Genomic DNA, 21,933 nt, shown 5'->3' with positions numbered 1-21,933 from the left:
AAATTTTTTAAAAGCCGGTAAATAACACATATCATTCTTGTCTTAAAATTAGTTTATTAAATGTGAAATCTAAAGTAAACGAAATATACAAAAAGACTTTTCAAGATGAATAAAACTATGTATATAAATTTATCTGTAAAACTATGATGAAAGCTTATAGTTGAGTTATATAATTATTTTTTTTCTTTCACTTTAAAACCATATAATGTGATGATATTTTCTTAATTTATACAGATAAATTTATATAATTTAATTATACATATAATATTATTCTTTCAAAGTTAAATCATGTCATAATTTCTCTCTACATCACTTACATTTCGAATCCTCGTTAGTCATTGGATTTAGTTTCCCACCACTTTGATGAGTGAATTCAATTGCCTCGTCAACCACACGATGTTATACGACTATGCAAAAACGTTGAATATTCCCATTCTAGCTCCTGACTTGGATTTAGTTATTCGAAATTAACTAAAATACAATATTTTAAAACTGTTTAAAATGTTAATATTTTTTAAAACTCTAAATAAAATTTTAAATTGGTAGGAATCTATTAATAATTTAATATTTATATTAAGTGTTAATAATGATTTAAACTTTTTACACTTATAACATAAGAATCTGTAATTTCATCAAATTTTAAATAAAAAAATAGTTGTTTAATCATTTTAAAAGTAACAGGCCTTAAAACAATTAAACTCTAAATACAAATTTAGTTTGATAAAAAATTTGCTATTAGTGGAAAGAGGAAAAGAAACTCAGCTCAAGATTATTTTATTTGAGCATAAGAATAACCTTTCCAACACTTTTCATTTGACCTTCTTAACACAAAATATAAAAGAAAATATATATATATATATATATATATACGTCACCATGCTAATGCCACAGTCAGTTGACATTGTTAACTAATTTGTTGGTTTTGTTTATCATTTTTTAATTTCTAGTTATATTATTAATTTTTTTAAATTTATCTCATAAAAAATAACCGTTGAAAGATGCATTCGATTTCGAAATTGAGTGAGAGCCTCTTAAAGTGTTCGTTACTGGACCCCACCATCCACACGCTGCCAATCACATCTGTCAATTCAAGCATTTGTGTCAGCCAGCCATTAATATATATATATATATATATATATTTTTTTTTTTTCAGCTTCTCCGGTCAAAGCAAATAATATGATCTTCAAATTTTCATTTTCATTCTGTTCTCTTCAGCAAATAATATATATATATATACAACCACGTGTTTCCTCTTCTGTTTTCTTTATTTTTTTGATTCTGTAGTCAGCCCTAGAAGCCGTAACCTTTCATGCTTCCCTTTGATAGCTGAAGAACCAAGCTTTCGAAAGTCAAACATACAGAGAATCACCAAAGTAAGTTCTTTCTGAAGTTTGTGTTTATTCGGATGATTTTCTTAGTTCGTAAATGATTTGATTCTGAGGTGTTTTTTTTTTTTTTTAAATTCTTTTGAAGTGTATCCGAAGGTGAAAGTGAGAGAAGACAGAGACGAAGATCATAAACGTGATGTTGCAGTTGATCATAAAGTATTTGCGTCTCTCCCCATACGTGTCTCTTCTTCTTCTCCTCCTGGTATGATTTTAAATTTTCAAATAATTTTGTTTTGCAGCTTGAATCATATGATAATTTATATTGAGTTTGAACGGGAATTATTTGTGCTTTTATGTCTGCCATAAAGTTGCAATAAGGACAAAAATTTTGTCTGCTTAGAGTTTGAATTATTTGAAATTCATGTAGGATTAGAGGCATAGTTACAATTAGGAGATATGGATGGATATAAGAAAAGATGGAGATCAATGCAGACACAGGATAATGAAAGGAAAAGAATAATCCAAATCCTTTAATCATCTTAACAGCAGATAAATTCACTCTTTTTCAGCTCGCTTTTGTCAAGTGTTTATTGCATAATAATTCGCCATGCTTTCTGATATTCACAGTGAAAGAGGAGCAGCAAGATGTTTCCCACCGTTTGTTCCAAGAATTCAAAACACTCGTGTGCTTAACGCAGTCAATGTTACACCCACTGTTTCTAACAGCAGAGGTAACAAATTTTACTTACCTTCACAAGTTGCAGACATAAATCCATTTATTGCTTTGAAGAGGATGTTTCAATTCTGTATGACCTCTGCTTAATTGACAGAACCAGAGAAGCATGATAGAAAGGTTGATGAAAAGGATAGATCAAATATCAGACTCACTTCTTCTTCCAGTTCCGTCCTGCGTCCTCGTGCTGTTTTATCAAGTCCTGGTAATTTCCAAGTCTCTGCTTGTGGTTAACCGTGACTCATTCCTAATTTTTGTGAATGCTACCTGTTGAACATCCAATAAAATTTAAGGAAACAAATGGAGTTATCACTTCGTTTAGTAAATTGTATTATAAAACTATGTCTGCACTCTGCTTCTGCAGCTCAAGAAAATATCATAATAACTTCTTTAATCATCCAAAGGATGACTTTTGAGAAGTGGGTTACAGGAAGTAGTTCTTTCATTACAAGTGAATGCATACTACAATCAGATATGGTAGAGCTTGTTGACAACTTGATTAGAAGCCTAAGGTCATATCATGGACAGAGAAATTGACAACTGAAACTTTGCAGTTGAACTGCAACACAATTCAGTTATATTGCATCTGGTGTACACAAAACTGAATATGTTTTCATCTAAAATCCATCTTATTCTAACTCTTTGCAATTTGTGTTTTGCATATAGACAACGATGCGATGATAGGAAACAAAAACAAGATCGGAGCAAATCGATCAAAAGTTTTGAGGAACCATAATTTTATTCAAAATAGACATGTGAGCGCCCAATGTAAAGTTGCTCCAAGCACCAAAAGTCAAATGCACACAAATTTGTCCAATGAGGCTTCTGATAAGAAGAGTGATCTTAAAGGGAAGACGAGTTCAGTGATGGTCACTCCAACTCAGAGAAGCCTTCGGCGTGGAAAATCTTGCTTTGTGAAAACTTGAATGTGATATGTGTTATCGGATCAGTCGTATCAGACTTCAGAGGATTGTATGAATGAATACAGAGTGTTTTTCATTTCTTTTTTCCCCTTCTGGAAAAAAGGTAATTGTCCACATGATGGAAGACAAAATTAATATCTATACAATACTTGGGTTTCTCACTGATGCAGATCTAAGAAGAATTCATTATACTTAACCATTTTGACCATCCTATGAAAAAACAGAATGGAGAGTTACTGGTGGACATTTGACTTCAAAAAGACCTGAAGAGGTTAAGATTTTGCCATGGCATCAGGCTTCAAAAACACACCGCTCTTCACTGCCCTCAAACTTGAGATATTTTCAAGTCCATCTTTGTTAGGTTAATGAACAACAAAGCTAAGATTTATTTTTTGTCCATCTTTGACTGTAACTGTCACTTCTGCCAATATCTTCATTCCACATTGGGGAGCTTTACCCAGTGGCCTAACTATATGCATCAAAACCTCAGCCTTACATCCACTTGTGCACTAGCTGTTCCTCTTCTTGGGTCATGGCATCCAATATGAAGAGTCAGCGATGTATCTCACCCATAACATTCAATCAAAAGAAATTTGTATCACGGCTCAATTGTAGTAGGAATTGGTTTTGAAATTTTAGTCTCTATCTCAACATGCAATAAGTCCAAAAGACGACAGATTCCATGGAACTCAGGGTGTGCACTATCTCCTGAAAGAAATACATGCCCACTATTATTTATTTCAATCCAACTACAACCTGGTTGTTTCTTGACGCCATTCTTCTTCATTCGAGCCAAGATCCTCTCAGCATCTTCTCTTCTTCCACTAGTAAGAAACATTTCTGCCAAAATTAAATAAACACCGGAGTTATGAGGCTCCACTTCCAAAATCTTCTCACCAGCAATCTCACCCACCTTGATGTTCTTGTGGATTCTACAAGCTCCAAGCAAAGATCCCCAGATACTTGAAGGAACTTCAGTTCCATCTGCTCTCATTTGATTTAAAAAACTTATTGCCTCATCTATAAGACCAAATCTCCCCAGCAAATCAACAACACAAGTATAATGTTCACTTGTTGGCCGAAGGAAACACTTATCTTTCATATAAGTGAAGTAGTATTTACCCTGGTCCACCAATCCTGCATAACTACAGGCAGATAGAACTCCAACAAAGGTTATGTCATTGGGCTTAATATCAGTTAATCTCATTCTTTCAAACATCTCAAGAGCATTTTCGCCATCTCCATGGTGAGCAAAACCACAAATTATAGAATTCCAAGAAATGACATCGTGGATTGGCATGGAAGAGAATTCCAGTAAAGCTGATTGCATGTTTCCACATCTTGCATACATGGTTACCATGGCATTTGAAACAGATGTTAATTGATTCAAACCTGTTCTAGTTGCCTGCGCATGAATTTGTGTTCCAAGATTTAGGGCAGGCAAGTCTGAACAGATTGTCAAAACACTGGTAAATGTAGCTTCATCAGGAGATGGACCTGACTTTTTCATTTTGATGAAAAACTTCAAACCTTCCTCCCCATGATCATTTTCTCCAAGTCCAAATATCATAACATTCCACACAGTAGCATCTCGATCTGTCGTCAACTTGAATACCTTAACTGCATTAGCAATCTCACCAATCTCAAAATAACCAACAATTACATTAGTCCACGATACTATGCTACTATAGGGATATTTCTCAAGAAATGCATGAGCTTCCTTCACAAGCCCATTTCTTATGAAACCCAAAATAATTGAGTTCCACGTCTTTTGACATTTTTCTGGCATTTCCATGAAATTCCTAATTGCATCATTAATTCTTTGACTATTCACCAATCCATTGATCAACTGCTTCCAGGAATCCAAATTGCAGACAGGCATTCTTCGAAACAAATTTTCTGCCATGTCAACGTACCCATTTTCCACGTAACCAGCTATCATTACATTCCAAGCCTGAACATCCTTTACAGGCATCTCTTCAAATAGTTGACGAGCTTCAACAATTCGTCCTGTTCTTACAAGTCCAGAGACCATAATTGTCCAAGAAACAACATCTCTAGCACCCATTTCTTTAAAATACACTTCAGCAAGATCAATTCTTTCAAATTCACAAGTCCCCCAATCACCAAATTCCAAGAAACCACATCCCTTACTGGCATATCACGAAAAATCCTTATTGCTTCATCGATGAAACCATTACGTACATACCCAGAAATCATCGAATTCCACGTCACAATATTTTTAACCACCATTCCATCGAAAACGTCTTTTGCACCATTAACATTGCCAATCTGCATAAACCCAGAAATCAAAGTATTATATGAAAAATCATCACGTTCAGGCATTTGATTGAATAAACACACAGCTTTATCAAACAGCCCATTTTGAAAGTATCCACGAATCATTGCATTCCACGTGACAGTATTTCTCTGCGGCATTTTATCGAACAGGTTTTCAGCTTCCATTACACGGGCGTTTCTCATGAAATTCGAGATTTGAGAGTTGATGGGTTTTAGGTTTAAAGGTGAGAAGAATGATTGGTTTTGTGTAGTGAGAGAGAGTTGTCTGGTGTGTGCGAGGGCGAGGGATGATACGTTGAGTTTCAGAATTGTACGACGAAAGAAGAACATCGTACTCCATCAGCTCAAAGACCACCACCAATTTGTTAAAAATAAAAAGAAAATCCTACCTGTAGAGAATATTAATTATTAAACTGTGAGGAAAAATGCTGCTATTTCCACCCAAGTTTGGTGAGATGACAATTCTTATCCTTTAAGTTTCATAAAACGAAATTTTCACCTGTTAAATAAAATGATTAAAAAAATCAATTTTCATAGAATTTTTCATTTTCTTTTTATCTCTTATTTTTCTTATTTTCTTTTCTTTTTATTTTTTTTTTCAAAAGTTTAGAAGACATACTCTAACTCTTATAAATATTATCAATGTTAATGAAATGTTCAAGGATTTTTTTTTTGAAAATTTGAAAAAAGTAGGAGAGCATTGTTAAAATTTTTAAAATTTCAATATAGGTTTTAGTAGTTTCAAAAATAATTATTACACCCTTATAAATATTGAATAAAATATAATATTTTAAAATTGGTTACGGTTTTAATTTTTTTAAGTATAAGTTATAAATTCTTAAATTTGTAAGAATATATTAATAATTTGATATTTATGTTAAATGTTAACGAATTTTTTATAATTTTAATAAAAAAATTTCGTAAATAGCGAACAAATTCATTAATAAAACTGAATAAAACATAAAATTTGATTGAAATGAAAAAATGAATTTATCATTGGTCTATTAAAAAAAAAATTATCTTCAATAGTTATTATAATAAAAACTAGATTTTCAATAACTTTTTTTTTTTAAAGAATATTATTCGAATTGAATTGTTTTTTGGAATCAGATTAGGCACGCACTGAACATATAAAACTTTGAGAATACTGAGTGGAAAAACATAGGGTGTAAGGAATAACATAGAAAAATAAAGGGAGGTAAAGGGAGAAATGGTGGAGCTTGGAGTGCGATCACCTTATCCACATTCTCATTGGCTACAAGTTTCCCACATCACACTTCTCATCTTACCAATGTTCCATCACATTTCCTTACTCTTCTCTGACATCTAAATTGACCAACTCTCAATTCCTCCACCACCACCACCACCATGGCTGCCACAGCTGCTGCCGCCATAAGCTCTTCCTTCTCCTCATCAATGCACATTCACACCACTCTCAAGTGCATGCCTTCTCATCACGTTAAACTTTCTCCATCACCTCGCGTTTTACCTTCTATTTCGCTTTCTTCCTACGCCATTAATTACATCACTATAGGAGCTTCGCGTGCCCTCAAGATATCTGCTGCTGTCGCGCAGGAGGAGGCTGCTTCTGCCACTGCCACTGCCGCTGAACAGGAAGTAGAAGGAGATGGAGAGGCCGAGGTTCAGCCTCAGAATGAGAATCTGACCGAGACTCGGAGTACTGTAACTCCTGTTAACACTAAGCTTTATTTTGGGAACTTGCCTTATAACGTTGACAGTGCTCAGCTGGCGGCGATAATACAAGATTATGCAAGTCCAGAGCTTGTTGAGGTTAGTGACATACTTACATTATTGCTTACTGTTCAAGATTACTGTTAGTGGATGCATACAATTAAGCTATTAATTGTACCCTGTGAAATCTTCATATGGCTAAACTGGTTATTTTGAGTCATCGTTTCACTCACAAGATTCATATAGCTGTTGTAGGCTGCTAGAAATGCTATCTATTAACATCTTCATTAAGCAATATTGCGAGTAAGCTTGATTATGGAATTTAATTGCATGATTAGCCAATATTGTTTCTGGGAAAATTCACCAAAAGGCTAAAAGAGCGTCTTCAAATGTGTGTTGAAAATCTTGCGGCATGTGATGGGAAAAAGAGTGAAGTTTATGTATGTGAGGATTGGCAGTATGTTGAACTCATCTGAAAACTAGTGAAATTAGGCTTAATTGACACTTGCTTGTTAAGGTTTTAAATATGCTCAGCTCTGCTGGTCAATACCAACGGATGAAAGTGTGAATGTTGCAACTTAAGCTGGATTAAATAGCTCATTCTTCATCTGGCTGCAGAGAACATCTTAATGTCTAGCTTGGTTTTAAACTTCCCCTCCATCTCTATTTTGTTTAAATCTCCTTTAATTTTAGTGGTCGCTTCATCTCATTATGCTTTTTAGTTCTAGAAAATAGAATGTTTTATAGTTCCTTTGTGCAAGTATGTGAATTTATACTTTCATATACTACTTATGAATTAATTGGTATGAGATCTCGGAAAGTTCATGTCAGAAGGATAATTGCAATGAGTATTGAAGGATACCGATTTCAGAATGATCAGAGGATCTGTAACTGGCATTGCATGATGTTCTTACTAATATCTTACTAAACATAGAAGGTTTCAATGTTGTAAAAATTATCCATTCTTTTTGACCAGCATAAATTTGCATTCTGGGATATAATTTCTCTATTTATATATATATTTACTTTAATATTATGTATGCAAATGCTTATAGGTGCTATACAATAGAGAAACTGGAAGAAGCAGAGGGTTTGCATTTGTGACAATGAGCACCATTGAAGATTGTAATGCAGTCATAGAAAACCTTGATGGGAGAGTAAGAAACTGACCCTCTTTCTCTGCCTTCCGAATTCAATGTGTTTATCTTTTAATTAGGGAATAAAGCTCCAACACAGTTATCTCGATGAACCAGCATTTCTCCTTTTTATCTTTCCTTGTTCTGTTGATGCATACACAACACAAACCCTCCCTTTCTTTATCTTGACATAAAGAATTTGATGCTCCAGGAATATTTGGGTCGAAATTTGAGGGTGAACTTTTCTGACAAACCAAGGCCTAAAGCACCTTTATATGCAGAAACTGAATACAAGCTCTTTGTTGGAAATTTATCCTGGTCGGTAACAACTGAAAGTTTGACCCAAGCTTTTCAAGAGTATGGAAATGTGGTGGGAGCAAGAGTTGTGTATGATGGAGAAACGGGAAGGTCGCGTGGGTATGGCTTTGTGTGCTATGCAACCAAAGAAGAGATGGATACTGCCCTGGAGTCTCTCAATGGAGTGGTATTTAATTTCCTAAATCCCTTTCTCAACTGTGTCTTCTTTGATATATTTAAAATTCGGTTACAAGAACATCACTCATTGATCACTTAATTCTTTTGGCCCTCTGCAGGAATTAGAAGGGCGAGCTATGCGAGTAAGCTTGGCTGAAGGAAGACGAATGTAAGATGATGAAAAATTAAGTGAGTTCGAAAAGGTTTGAAGATCATCATCAGTAAGGTTCAGAAATTACAAGGATACATTAGTTTCATATTGCAAATGCAGTCATTAGAGAGACCTGAAATTCCCTCTAGTTTCCACTAGTGTATTTTTCTAAGTAGAGCTTGTGAAATTTTCATGGCTATATCTTTACTAATTATGATAATTAATTAATATGAAGCATCAAATTGCAATCCTTGTTGCAAAATAGCATTTTTATAAGCTCTTTTTTTTTTTTTTTATGGGTAAGTGACATTTTTACAAGTTTTAATAACTATGAAAAGTCCACTTTTTGTTAGCCTTGTATGAAAGGCAGGCCTAGCACATAGAAAAGTTTACATCGGTTGGAGAAAGGGCATGCAAAATGCATAAACCGTTTTATGAGAGTATTCACTTAAGGCAAACTTTAATAAAGTGATATTTTCGCACTTTTTAAGCTTGAAATTTTTATTTATTTACTTAACATCTATTTCTATTAATAAAAATCGTTTGACATCATTACATAAAAAGGTTAAAAAGTCATTTTGTATGAATCCAAAAAAGTAATTATTCAAAAATATTTTTCAATTTTTACTCATTTTGGAGACGAGCTTCAAAGTATAAATAAAGTAGAAATAAAATTATAGGTGATATTATTATTATTTATTTTTTTTTCTCATTTTAAAATCATTCAGTCAAATATTATCATATAAGATTATACATAAAGATTTTATATAATTTATTTGTATATATAATATTACTTAATAAAATATACGAGTAAAATGAAGGAGGATGAACCAAATCGTAAGTGTGGTTCAAGGGCAGGTGCTCGACTCAATTCTTGTAAGTGGGTTTCCTAATGAGATTCTCATCAAAATTTTATCTCACTTAGGTTTCTTAGAATCTTTAGAGGTCTTTATTTTTTTCATTTTTATCCTATCCCTAAATTGAATCGATGATAAATAAATAAATATATTTTTTAAATTTAAAAGATAAAAATTATTATTTTATTATCGTCTAGGTAGGAAATAATCATTTGAGTTAATAAATAACACAATAACTTTCTAAGATATTGAAACATTCTTATTATAAATTATATTTTGACATATGACATAATAATATTTAAAAGTATTAAATTATAACATTTCAGTTGAAAAAATCAAATTCTATTTTTAATTTAAATTATTAAAATTATCAAATAAATATTATTATAATAATTTGTTCGTTTGTTTTGTTTTAGAAGTAAAATAATTAATTTAATATATTAAATAAAAAAATTGAAAATTTAGCTTTCAATATCCCATTCAATAAAAAAAAAGGCAAAAAAGTAATAGCTAAATTTTTTTAACAAGCATTCAATTGGGATTTTTATATATTTTGTTGAACCAGGTAAGAGTTGATAAAAAGACATGTTGAAGCCAAAAAATATATAAAAATAATAAAATTATGTGCATTTATTTTAAAATATATATTATTATATAATTAGATAATTTTAAATTAATTATAAAGTAATATCTAACAAGGGTTGGACTTGAATCGAGCCAGTTCGAGTTTGAGCTCAGTTCGAACAAGCCTGAAACGACCCAGTCTTAGCCGAGCTCGAGCTTGAGCTATCGTCAGATTTTTCAATTAAAAATTTTGATACAAAACGACATCATTTCGATTAATATGTATTAAAATGACGTTATTTTAATAATGAAAAATGAGTCAAACTGAATTCGAACCAAGTTCAAACTTGGTTTTCATGAGTTCGAGTTCGAACTCGAACTCAACTATATATGAATCTAGTCAAGCTTGAGCTCGAGCTCAGTTCGATTCAAATCTAGCCGTATATCTAACTATATGATAATATATATATATATTAATTTGTATACTTAAAATAAGTATTTATAATATTATTAAAAAAAGAATAAAAAGTTGAACAGCCTAATCAAAATGCAATTTAACACTATACAATTAGTTTAGCTAAAAAATAATATTATATATATTTATTTTAAATATATAAATATATATATTTATATATATTATTATATAATTAAATATTATTTTATTTTTAATTTAAAATTATTTAATTATATAAAAATAATTTATACTTGTATATTACCCTCGGCGGTGGCAAAAAGTACCCTTCCAATTTCAGCGCTCTTGTCTAAGTTGTCTTGCATCAAGCGGGGTGACTTTTGAGTTCTGATTAATTAAAAACATAAAAAAAGAAAACAATTCAATTTCAAATGCTAGAAAAGAAAAAAGTAAAAACAAAGAAAGAAAGAAAGTAAAAGGAAGAGTCCATAAAAAAGAAAAATCCTACAAACACACACCACAAAAAGCAATCAGTGGAGAAGATCTTCTCACAAATCTATCTTTCTTGGTGTCTGCCCACATCCTTCCCTCTTTTATTTCCCAAAGCCACTTCAAGCTAGATTTTCTATGTCTTGCTACGCAGTTTTTTCATGTTAAAAAATTCTTATGTGTCCATAAACAGTCTTACTGACGACGGGTTTTTATTGGTGCTATTATTTTTTTACAGATCTTGGATCTAGGGTTTTGTAGGATTTAGAGTTTTTTTTTTGTCAAAATGGCCAGTCCATTCCCCATTCCATTCACTGCTGCTCAGGTTTTCTTTGCTTTGCTTTACTTGATTGGGTTTTAGTTTTTCTTTGTTTTTGTTATCTGGGTTTGTTTTATTTAGCAAAGTTATTGATTTTTTTTTTTTCGATAGGTGGGTACGTATTTTGTGGGGCAATACTATCGGGTACTACAGCAACAGCCTGATTATGTTCACCATTTTTACAGTGATGCAAGTACTATGCTTCGTATTGATGGTAACACCAGAGACACCGCCACTGATATAATGGTATATTTTCGGTTCGTTAACGTAACTGAAATATAGTGAATTGTGTTAATTTCGTGCTATTCTATCAAGATAAGATAGGTATATTGGAGTTATTTGTTCTGCATTTTGGCTGGAAATGTAGTTTTATTTGTTTGATTAGTATTGAAGTGCTATTGGGCTGCTTTCTTTTAGTGACACCAAAAATTTTCTGTTTTGCTGTTTAATTTCAGTGTGAGAATAGATGAATTTCCTCTAGTTCTTGTAGAGTACTGTATGTTTCTAATATTGTTATCTTATTATTTTGGGTTTAACGGTTATTTTCGCGTTCATTTTGTTTCTGTTGTGGTGCATTTCATTTCTATGGCTACCTTAGTGATATTACTTTAGTTGTTTATGAGTTTAAGAATTTCCACTTCCATTTTGTAATATTCAGCTAACCATTGGGGGATAAGTGTGAGTTTTATTTCTTCCGATTAGTCAGTGCCTTACTGTTGTGAGATTCAACTGATGATGCAGTTGAATTCTCTGTCTTATCTTTATGTAGTGCTCCCTTTTTTATTATTATAATTTTTTTGGCAGAGCAAGCTCAGAAGGCCTGAAGGCTTAATGTAGCAGTAGATCTTTAAAAAAAAAATAATGATGTGTAAAGAATAAGTTTATAAATAGAATGCTCTTATTTAATATAGTAGGCTATTAACTAGTGGATGTATATACTGGAGTAAGGTGTTTTATGAATGTGATGCTCATTTGGTGTGAAACACCTCTAACATGAGCCAAAAGGAGTTTATGGATTATGAATGGGTTCATTTATCTTCTAATAGCGAGAAACTTATATATATTTTTTGTTTAGATTGATTGAGTGCATGGTTATATTTGGGTGTTGTTATATATATATATATATTTAAGGAGCTGTCTAGCTTATTAATATTATTCCTTTTTTTCTTAGTATTGTTATCTAGACAATGCACGTATATTTTTGTAATATGTTAACTATTTGTATGCATCTTTCCTTTGCCATTTTGTTGCCCTATTTAATAATGCCTCCTATTTTAAGGGCCATTTTGTGCCTTTTTTGAACATTTTCTTGCTAGGGTTATGATAGGATTGTGGGACACTTGTCCTAATTTTAGGCGTTAGGTTTTATTATACAGAGGGGTAGTTAGGGTTATCAAGACAAAGGGAGAAAAAAAATATTGTCTTTGAGTTTAGGGTAGCCTTTGGTTGATTGGGAGACTACGACCTTGGGAGGAGTTGGCATAGTGTCCCCCTATCCTGATAGATTATTTCATTTTGTTCATTCTGACCTTACTTCCTTTTTGTGTTTAATAAATGGAATAGTAACTTTTTTCCCTCTCATTTCGCTTTGGCAGCATATACATCAACTCATTATGTCTCTCAATTTTACTGGAATTGAAGTCAAGACCGCCCATTCCCTAGAATCTTGGAATGGAGGTGTCCTTGTAATGGTTTCTGGTTCAGTGCAAGTAAAAGATTTCAGTGGGAGGAGGAAATTTATGCAAACCTTTTTCCTTGCACCTCAGGAGAAAGGTTTTTTTGTTCTTAATGATATATTCCACATCATTGAAGAGGAACCAATTCATCACCACCCAGCAGCCTTCTTAGCCCAGAGCAATCTTGATTCCAAACATAATGCTTCTGCAACAATTCCAGAACCAGGTGCCTGTATAACCTAATTGACAAATCTGATGATCAAATCTCTTTTTCTCACAAATGTTAGGTTGAAAAATATGTGTACTGTGATTTTTTTTTGTGAAAAGAATATCGTTGCATTTTGCAGGAGCAAGCTATTTAATGAGTGGCGAAATCCAGGCAAGAGATTATGTGGCTCCTGTAGCTGTCAAAGAAAATGGTCTATTTGATATTTATGGTTTCCATGAGCAGCGGGTGCAGCCACTAGCTGAGTCTGAAAATATTCTGGAGGACAACTCTGCTGAAGAGTTCAATGGCTTACTTCAAAATACAGTGAATGCTGTACAAGATCATTTGCCAGCTTCTGTTGCTTCTGTCGAGGAACCTATTGGAGAGACCCAAAAGCACACTTATGCATCTATTGTATTGACTAAATACTTGTTACTTTGATTTTTTTAAAATTCTTTTATTAAATTATGAGTGACTAAATTTCTTTTGAATGAGAAATTTGCTCATATCTTGTACTAACTTATTTTTTCTTTACTCTCTCTTTCTGCTGCTTATCGATGTTGGTAGTTAAGGGTTGCTAAGGGACAATCTGCTTCTCAGCCTACTGCTAACAAGAATGTACCACCGTATTCTGATTGGAATCATATTTCTGAACCAACCATTCAGCAAGTAGCTGTATTGTCAAATGTGTATGAAAAGTCAGGAGCGGAAACAGGAGAGGTTTCGGCTGTTGAGGATGAAGGTAATCTCTAAACTTCTCTAACTATGCATCTTATTTGTAGTATAGGTACTATAAATATTGTGTAAGAATCAATGATATTTTCATAATTCAATACAATGTATTGTTACAATAATTGGAACTGTTTCTCTTCAATAATTATATATATTGAAAGATTTAAAAAAAAAAAGTTTATTTGCTTCAACTGCGTATATCTCTAAATGCATTGCTATTATCATTTGATTTGATCTGTGTGTATAATTTCAGAAGAGATAAAGTCTGTTTATGTGAGAAACTTGCCTCCAAATGTGTCTGAATCTGAAATTGCGGAGGAATTTAAGAAGTTTGGTGAACTCAGTTCTGAGGGTGTGGTAATCCGGAGTCGCAAGGTTCATTCCTGTCCAACAATTTCCTGTGTTGCAACACCTCTTTTCTTAAGGGAATAGTCTTAAAAATAAGTTGTTTTATTTGCAGGATGTGGGTGTCTGCTATGCGTTTGTTGAATTTGAGGATATATCTGGCGTTTACAATGCAGTCAAGGTCTGTATACATAATGCAGCATCTTTGCAACTCCCTTTTCTGTCTTAAGAAATAGTTTACTAGGTCTATTAATTCCAAGATTGCAACTGATCTACTTTTAAATTAACATGCAACTGGAAATTCTTGACTTTTCCAAACATAGTAAGGAATATTTAGTTCAAGATAAAGACTTGAAATCCATACATACCTGGAGTGTACCTACTGCATAACACATGTACACTATATCCTGTAGTTGCTTCTCTTGATCTTTGCTGCCAGCTTATATGATCTCACACCATTTAAGAACCAGTTTTACTTTGTAATTTTCCACTTTCATGGTGGCTTTTTTGGTCAGTCCTATCAATTTCTGGTTTCATCAGGCCATTCTTCAGTTGACTTGTTTATTGTGATTGTATATAAATTTTCTCATTATGTATAGTTTTTGGCTTTGATCCTTCTGGATTTTGTGTATTAATTTAGCCATGTATTCTGATTATATTTATGCAGGTGGGATCTGCACAAGTTGCTGGGCAACAGGTATATATTGAAGAGCGGAGACCAAATAGCAATATACCATCGCGAGGAGGAAGTATGCCTTTCTTTCTTTTCTCATTATTATCAATGTTTATGAAATGGTCTGCATACACATATTCTAGATCTAGTCAGACTAACAGGAGTGACTTCTCAGTCAATGTTACTTTTATTGTTGCCTTTTGGTCAATCTTTCTTTTCAGTTTAGTCTCTTGATAACTACCATGTAATCATGAATGACCAAAAGCTCCGTTTCTTACTGCCCCTTAAGATCGAGTTATTTAGAGGATACTTTCTTTTTTATGTTTTTTATGACAAGGCAATTCTGTATAGGGAGAGGGAGAGGCCGGGGAAGCTATACGACAGATGCCCCAAGGGGGCGTTTTGGCTCTCGAAGTTATGGTCGGGGAGGTGGTTATGATGGGGTTGACCGAGAGTACAACAGACCGAGAGGAAATGGTTTTTATAGACCGGGTCCCCGCCAAGAAAGAGGATTCTCAGGTCACCAAGTATTAAGAAGTGGGCAGAATTTATCAGAGTAAACATTCTAGATTCAATAACAAAGGAGAGATTAAACGTTTTGGGTCCAGCAGTGCATACAACCACCCTTTTTCAATTCAGGAACCATATAGTGATACAAATCAGTTCAGTTGAGACATATAAAGTAAATCCTGTTAGTCATTATCTGATTGATGGAACTACTTGAGTTTGATTTATTTATTTATTAATTTATGTCACTATGTTCAAATCTACAATACAACCATCTCTAATGAGAGCCACTGGCATAAACTTTCATTGAAACATAATATAATTGCTATTTATTTTTCACTTACCGGGCTTTGATCACTTTTCTGTAATTAGAGGCATTTGAGAAGCCTTAAGCTTCTGATTGCATATGGCTTTTATCATTCTGGCTTAAGAATTAGCTGCTACCACAGCTCCTTCATGGAGTGGTGCCTGGAAATCATCTTGTTGGCTTCAATCATCTTCTACAATTTGCCAGATAAAACTAGCACATGCCGCAAGAGCATTGCTGAAAGCAAAGGGAAAAATAGGCCACTAAGGTCCAAAGTTGAGACACATTGTATGTTCATGGTATCAACGACACAGCTATAGAATTTTAAAGCAATATCATGTACACTTAGGACCCAAATAGAGTCAGATAAGAATTCACAAAACAAATTGCTCCTCACCGGAAAATAAGTGACTCATTGTGATCTTTTGTGCTCCATCGTCTTCCTGATCCTCAACTATTTCCCAGAGGAAACATGCATAAGCTCCAATAATATTGCTGAGATGAAATATAATAAAAAGGATTCATTTCGGAGATGTCAACCAGTTTAGCATGCTACATCAAAGTTTCAGCATCTCCAGGATCTGCTAATGTAGCCGATGATAGCAGTCTTCAGCTCCATGGATGTAATCTGCAATCGTAACAATTCTCATCAATGGCTCTTCATTTTGAACATCTTGTTGGCCATTCTTTTTTCCATCTTCAACCATTAAATATGCAAAAAGATGGCGCACTCCTCAACATTGAGTAAGTGTTATATAGATTACGCAAAGACTTCTTCTGGGTAGTCGAATTTATGAGACTGGAAAGCAAGCGGGCAAATATTGCAAGATCAAATTAAATCACCCAGTTTCTTTCTATTCAACTCTGCTGTACTTTTTTTATGAAAACTTCTCTAGTTTCTCTCAAAATAGGAACAAGACTCCCTGTTTCCAACAAACAAAAGATAGCCATTACTAATATGGTAAGCCTAAATGTGAAGGCGCCACCTTGTGAAGAATTAAGAAACATATACATAAAACATGTAAACTTATTATGAATAATATATCTGCATGAAGTTAATCAGGAAGGCTCTATAACGAAGAAATGAGAACATCACCTTTCGTGCCCTTTAAGAATGCTGGCAAATCAAATTCATGGACAAATGATTTTTGTTAAAAATGTTAGAAACAAGGTAGAAAGAAGTGGGTTCAGAAATGGCAGTTTGGTATTTGTAATGGTTTGATTTGTTCTTGTTTTTGGGTGGGGTGGAGAACAGGAAGTGCCAAGTGTAGGTTGAATTGCTTCGGTGTCAGCGCCACCGTGATCTTCTTTCCCCTCATCTAATTTTCATCCGCTCTGTTAATTTCTCGCTTTCACGGGTCAAACTCCCCGGTTACCAAATTTAGACACCGAAACCGAATTTGGGAATTTTTGGAGATCGTGCAGAGGATAGGAGTATCCCCAAATATAGGCGAGGAATCTCTTAGAAAGATACACTTGATGGAATAGGATTTGAGTTTGCTCCATCGGTGTTCATCTAACAGCTAAACTTGATTCTTTAAATGATTCCATTAAACCTGTCGAAGTGAAAATTAATGATTCTTCAAAATACTATAACATATTTCCACCACAATTTACTTCTACCATATCTCAGAATGCTGCGACATTATGGTACGTCCATAGCTACCACAATACAACAAAAATCATGCGTACAAATCTGTCTAAGAAAGACTACGTTCATCGACAGATCAACCTTTACATGATGATCCCTTTTGCATGTGCGCATCTGCAGGGTGCTGCTTAGTTGCTGTAGTATCCTGCTGGAGGGTGTCCTTGCATCTTGTTGTAGTTCATGGATGGTCCTCAGCCCGGATTTTTCCTGTACAGGATGATTCTCCATCTGTTTGCTCCTGTCTCCAGTCCTCCCTTTTTGCTGCAAAATTCTGCGGGTTGCTGCAGATTCCTTTCCAGTTCTCCCATCCAACTATGGATGGATGCCTTGGCACAGTAAATCTCTTCTTACTTGGCCTTTTGCTTCTTTTGATAAATATGTTTTATACGGGGCTATTCTCTTTGGACAGGCTCACTGTTTTGTAAAGTTTCAGATGTATAAATTAGGTATAATTCTTTTAAGAAAAGATGACGTAGTGTTTGTCTCGCTGCGGACTTTGTCTGGTTTTTTATGCGATGGCCACCCCTTCCATAAATAAGGAAGGGTGAGTTTTGATTGCTCCCAAAATATTTTTTTAGAGGCCTTTCTGTTTCTTGTTTATAATCATTTTTACTTTTGAAAAAAAAAAAAAAAACCTTTACTACAACATGCAATTTTTAATTCGTTTTCTTTAGCCATGATTCAAATTTGACAAATATATTAAACAATTATACATAAGCTCTAGCTTTACTAAGTCAAAATATTCTAAAAATTAATGAATTTAACTACAATGTAAATTAATGAATTGATTTGGAGTACCACATTAGTTATACGATTTTGGTAGGCCAAATTTTTTTTTGTTAAACAATATTCCTTCCACATCGTTTAAATTAAAATAAAATAATGTATTCCTAGAGGTTTTTTTCTTCTTTCTCTGATGATGACAATAACCACCATCTTTATCTTTTTCTCCTTTCAATAACTTTTCTCTTTAGCAAATGATGAAAAGTGAAAAAACATGTCTCATTTCTTTGTTAAAGAAGAGATAAAGATAATGTATCTTGTCTCGTCTTTGATAAAGAGATGAAGATTGTCTTGATTTTTTTGCGGATAATCATTTTCGTCTCTTCTCAACTAAGAGAGAAGACGGAAAATTTTATTTCGATTAATTAAAACTGTCAAGTGACAATAAAAATTTAAAATTAGGTTGTAAAGTGTGGGAAAATAACAGGGGAGTGGAAAATGCTAATTATATATATTTGATTATATAGTACAGGCTAATTGTTACCAAATTACACTGCACAAATCTAATCATATTTTACCATCCAATCTTCCTGACCAAAAACAACCACATAAAGAATACCAAAAACAGTGATGAGATTCTAACGAACCAATCGCCATGCCATTTTAACACAGTCAACATTTCATTTATCTCTCATAATCAATTTTCTCTCCCCCTTACCATATCTTCCCCCTTTCACGCCAGCCGGCTCCCTCGTGTTGTCCGGTCGGCGAGTCTGGGGGTTGATCTTCCATTCACCTCAAACGTTAATAATTATAATAATAATAATAATTTATACCACCATGTCGTCCAAAATTCTTGCTCCGTTTCACCTTCTCGAACTCAACGTCATTTCTGCACAAGACTTGTACCCTGTCTCGCGCTCCATGCGAACCTACGCCATCGCCTGGGTTCATTCCGACCGCAAACTCTCCACACGTGTGGATGCGAACGGCCGCGACAACCCTACATGGAACGATAAATTTGTTTTTCGAGTTGACGAGGCGTTTCTTCGAAACGAAATGTCGGCTGTCATGATTGAAATCTATGCTTTACATTGGTTCCGCGACATTCACGTCGGCACCGTCCGTGTTTTAGTCGGAAACCTAGTCAGTTCGCACCGTCAGCCGAATCATATGCAGTTGGGAATGAGATTCGTGGCGCTGCAAGTTCGCCGTCCATCGGGGAGACCTCAGGGGATCTTGAACATCGGATTGGCTCTCCTTGATAGTTCCATGCGTAGCTTGCCGTTGTATACACAACTTAGCTCCGCCGTTGGGTACCGGCATTTGATGGGCGAGGAGGATCCATTTCAGAATAATCCAAACACTGGCGCTGCCAGTAATAATCAAAATTCGTTCTCGTTTCCCGATGGGAAACCGAATTACGTCGGACTAAAAGCGATTCAAGTTCCATGCCCGGGTCAGATTTGGCTAAAAAAACCCGAGGGCGGCTCGCAAAGGGCGGGTCACTGGTTGAACTGGTCAACGAAACCAAGAAAAACATCAAGGGAGTTCCGAATATGGGTGAATCTGGGTCGGTTGTTAGCGGGTCGGATGTTATTCCAATTAAGGGTAAAAATGGAAAAGAAAGTCTATTAGGCAGCGCTGTGGGAGTTGCGGACCCGGTAAAGAAGAACAAGCCTGGAAAACCAGCTGGTTCAGCGGTAAGCGGGTCTGATTCATCAGACCTGCCCAAGAAGTTTGCACCAACACCCAAGAAACACCCTGGATCCCCGTTTAAAACTCCTCCTGCCCCGAATAAATCTAAAACTTTCGAAGGCGCGACAACATTGTCAGAATCCGAGTTAGGTCCGTCCGCGTCGGAGGTGGCGGCGGCCAAGGCCAAGGAGAAACTGTTGAAAATGTACGACGAGGATAGTTTGGGAAATTCAGGATGGGAGATAGAGAGCAGCGTTGAAGGACTTCAATCGAAGCTGGCGCGTTGGAGGATGGAACTGCCACCATTATACGAGTCGAGTTTTCCATCCAGTACCACCGGTATCGGCGGTGGAAAATCAACGGGCAGGCACAGTCGGAGGCACACTGATGGTGGCAACAGTCCCGGGTTGTTTTCTTGCTTTGGTAAAATGTGCGGATGTGAATGTTCCATTGTCTGCGGGTCGGGTCCAACGAAGAAGACTAGGAAGAAGGGCAATAACGGACGGTCGCCTTGGAGCACGTCAAATAACAATACGAGCTTCTTTTAAAATAAAAAACGACGTCGTGGCATCGTGGCATGGACTGTAAGGAGCTCCAACTGGTGGATGAAATAACTAACTAAACGGTTTACGGAGAGCATATGGGTGTAGGATAAGGGAAGAGCGTACGTTAGAGAGGACCATACTGTTTTAATTAATTTATTTTTATGTTATTTATCTTTTTGTAATCTTTAGTTTGTGTTTCACAAAACTTATACCTTTCTCATTTGTCTTTAACGGAATTGGATTCCATTCCGGTGATTCATTTGGAGAAACTTTCGGTTTCCATCGTTTTAACGGAATCATTATCATCTTCTCCATTTTGCTTTTGCTGATCTGTCTCTCTCTCTGTAATGACCATTAATATATATTTTCTACCATAATTTTTCAGAGAAATTTTTGTAAAATTCAATTTTACTACTCTCTATTTTCATTTGTCAGCACTATTAAGATAGATTTATACACAAAGAATTTTAAATTAAAGATAAAACAACATCCAATTACATGATGATATAAATTGTTCGTGCACATTATTTATGTATATAGTTTTATGAGCAATACTATACGTACCACTTTGAGTACACAAATAGATATATATTTATATGTGTCATTACATGATTATGTGTTACTTTATTCTTAATTTAAAATCACTCAATCACATGATGATACATATAAAATATGTATCTATTTGTGTATTCAAAATAGATACACATAATTTTATTATAGTTTTATTGATCAAGATAAAAGATCAGATAACAATTGCCAAACAACAAGAGCATCATATGTGTGATATTCGAACTAACTTAAGATGAAGTATTATACTAGTGTACTAGCTAGCAATATATAATTCATTTATATTTACGACACATATGCAGTGTTTTGATTTACGTATATAGTTTATAATATAAATTTAAGGGTAACATAGTCGAGTATATGAATTTGTCGATGACATTTACATATAAGTGAAACATTAAATCATTTTAGCCACTATATCATAAAATAAGCATACATGAATTAAACATTTCACCGATTCCAGCATTGTATCTAACATTATATCAAATTAAATAGTGTGGGGTTAAACTTCCATTCCTAACTTTGATACAAGAAAAGTGTCTTGTGTTGTAAAGTAGTGCACTAGCATACTATAAAGCTTTAGTACTAACTTGGGGAAAAATACTATGTGTATGATACCACTTGCCCTAATTAAGTTAGTACTAAAATGTCAAAGTATGCTAGAGCATTAGAAAATGTGTATAAAAAACTCTAAACCCTACTTTACAAAACCTTAAACTTTAATCCTCATACCTTTTTTAATTTTTGTATTAAAGCTAGGTATGGAAGCTTGACCCTATACCCTAAAAAGGCATGTATATATAATAATAAATTATAGTAAACCCTACACATTGAGACCACCTTTTTTTTTTTTTTCTTCATAAAGTATGATTTCGAGTTTAAAGTTTTTTCTTAGTTTTTTTTATGCAATTAAGAGTTTAAA

General features: G+C 34.3%; 3 protein-coding genes and 2 pseudogenes across 5 annotated transcripts; 4 read left to right on the top strand and 1 right to left on the bottom strand.

Annotated features, from left to right (window-relative positions):
* The first annotated feature begins 1,168 nt into the window (after nucleotides 1-1,168).
* Nucleotides 1,169-3,149, top strand: LOC123221600. The gene is made up of 5 exons (XM_044644452.1): nucleotides 1,169-1,373; nucleotides 1,474-1,590; nucleotides 1,956-2,059; nucleotides 2,159-2,266; nucleotides 2,728-3,149. Coding segments are annotated over exons 1-5 (345 nt in total). The 5' UTR covers nucleotides 1,169-1,372; the 3' UTR covers nucleotides 2,743-3,149.
* On the bottom strand, nucleotides 2,773-5,655 carry LOC123221599 (annotated as a pseudogene).
* Nucleotides 5,656-6,555: 900 nt separating this feature from the next.
* Nucleotides 6,556-9,000, top strand: LOC123220179 (29 kDa ribonucleoprotein, chloroplastic). The gene is made up of 4 exons (XM_044642221.1): nucleotides 6,556-7,076; nucleotides 8,033-8,134; nucleotides 8,325-8,597; nucleotides 8,707-9,000. Exons 1-4 carry the CDS (start codon nucleotides 6,654-6,656, stop codon nucleotides 8,758-8,760), a joined length of 852 nt encoding a protein of 283 aa, XP_044498156.1. The 5' UTR covers nucleotides 6,556-6,653; the 3' UTR covers nucleotides 8,761-9,000.
* A 2,007-nt stretch (nucleotides 9,001-11,007) lies between these two features.
* On the top strand, nucleotides 11,008-15,859 carry LOC123219884 (nuclear transport factor 2-like). Of its 3 annotated transcripts, XM_044641836.1 has the most exons (10): nucleotides 11,008-11,139; nucleotides 11,299-11,385; nucleotides 11,491-11,625; nucleotides 12,975-13,281; nucleotides 13,403-13,677; nucleotides 13,831-14,005; nucleotides 14,249-14,370; nucleotides 14,456-14,521; nucleotides 15,008-15,089; nucleotides 15,365-15,859. In XM_044641836.1, exons 2-10 carry the CDS (start codon nucleotides 11,347-11,349, stop codon nucleotides 15,571-15,573), a joined length of 1,410 nt encoding a protein of 469 aa, XP_044497771.1. In that variant the 5' UTR covers nucleotides 11,008-11,139; nucleotides 11,299-11,346; the 3' UTR covers nucleotides 15,574-15,859. The 3 variants fall into 3 exon arrangements, with proteins under 3 accessions (XP_044497771.1, XP_044497772.1, XP_044497769.1); XM_044641837.1 differs by having other exon boundaries at nucleotides 11,030-11,385; nucleotides 14,252-14,370; XM_044641834.1 differs by having other exon boundaries at nucleotides 11,033-11,385.
* A 2,999-nt stretch (nucleotides 15,860-18,858) lies between these two features.
* Nucleotides 18,859-20,769, top strand: LOC123220391 (annotated as a pseudogene).
* Nucleotides 20,770-21,933: the final 1,164 nt, after the last annotated feature.

Source organism: Mangifera indica, chromosome 7, assembly GCF_011075055.1.
Source record: "Mangifera indica cultivar Alphonso chromosome 7, CATAS_Mindica_2.1, whole genome shotgun sequence".
NCBI lineage: Eukaryota > Viridiplantae > Streptophyta > Magnoliopsida > Sapindales > Anacardiaceae > Mangifera > Mangifera indica.
Note: the sequence above shows the minus strand (reverse complement) of the source record. Positions and strands in the feature narration are given on the sequence as shown.

Excerpts from the sequence above, each read along its gene's own strand:
- LOC123219884 (XM_044641836.1), top strand. The coding sequence starts at position 11,347 with ATGGCCAGTCCATTCCCCATTCCATTCACTGCTGCTCAG. Across the intron at positions 11,386-11,490 it reads TTCCATTCACTGCTGCTCAG|GTGGGTACGTATTTTGTGGG; the intron begins GTTTTCTTTGCT and ends TTTTTTCGATAG. Across the intron at positions 14,006-14,248 it reads TTCGGCTGTTGAGGATGAAG|AAGAGATAAAGTCTGTTTAT; the intron begins GTAATCTCTAAA and ends GTATAATTTCAG.
- LOC123220179 (XM_044642221.1), top strand. The coding sequence starts at position 6,654 with ATGGCTGCCACAGCTGCTGCCGCCATAAGCTCTTCCTTCTCCTCATCA. Across the intron at positions 7,077-8,032 it reads CAAGTCCAGAGCTTGTTGAG|GTGCTATACAATAGAGAAAC; the intron begins GTTAGTGACATA and ends AAATGCTTATAG. Across the intron at positions 8,598-8,706 it reads TGGAGTCTCTCAATGGAGTG|GAATTAGAAGGGCGAGCTAT; the intron begins GTATTTAATTTC and ends GGCCCTCTGCAG.
- LOC123221600 (XM_044644452.1), top strand. Across the intron at positions 1,591-1,955 it reads CTCTTCTTCTTCTCCTCCTG|TGAAAGAGGAGCAGCAAGAT; the intron begins GTATGATTTTAA and ends TGATATTCACAG. Across the intron at positions 2,060-2,158 it reads CACTGTTTCTAACAGCAGAG|AACCAGAGAAGCATGATAGA; the intron begins GTAACAAATTTT and ends CTTAATTGACAG.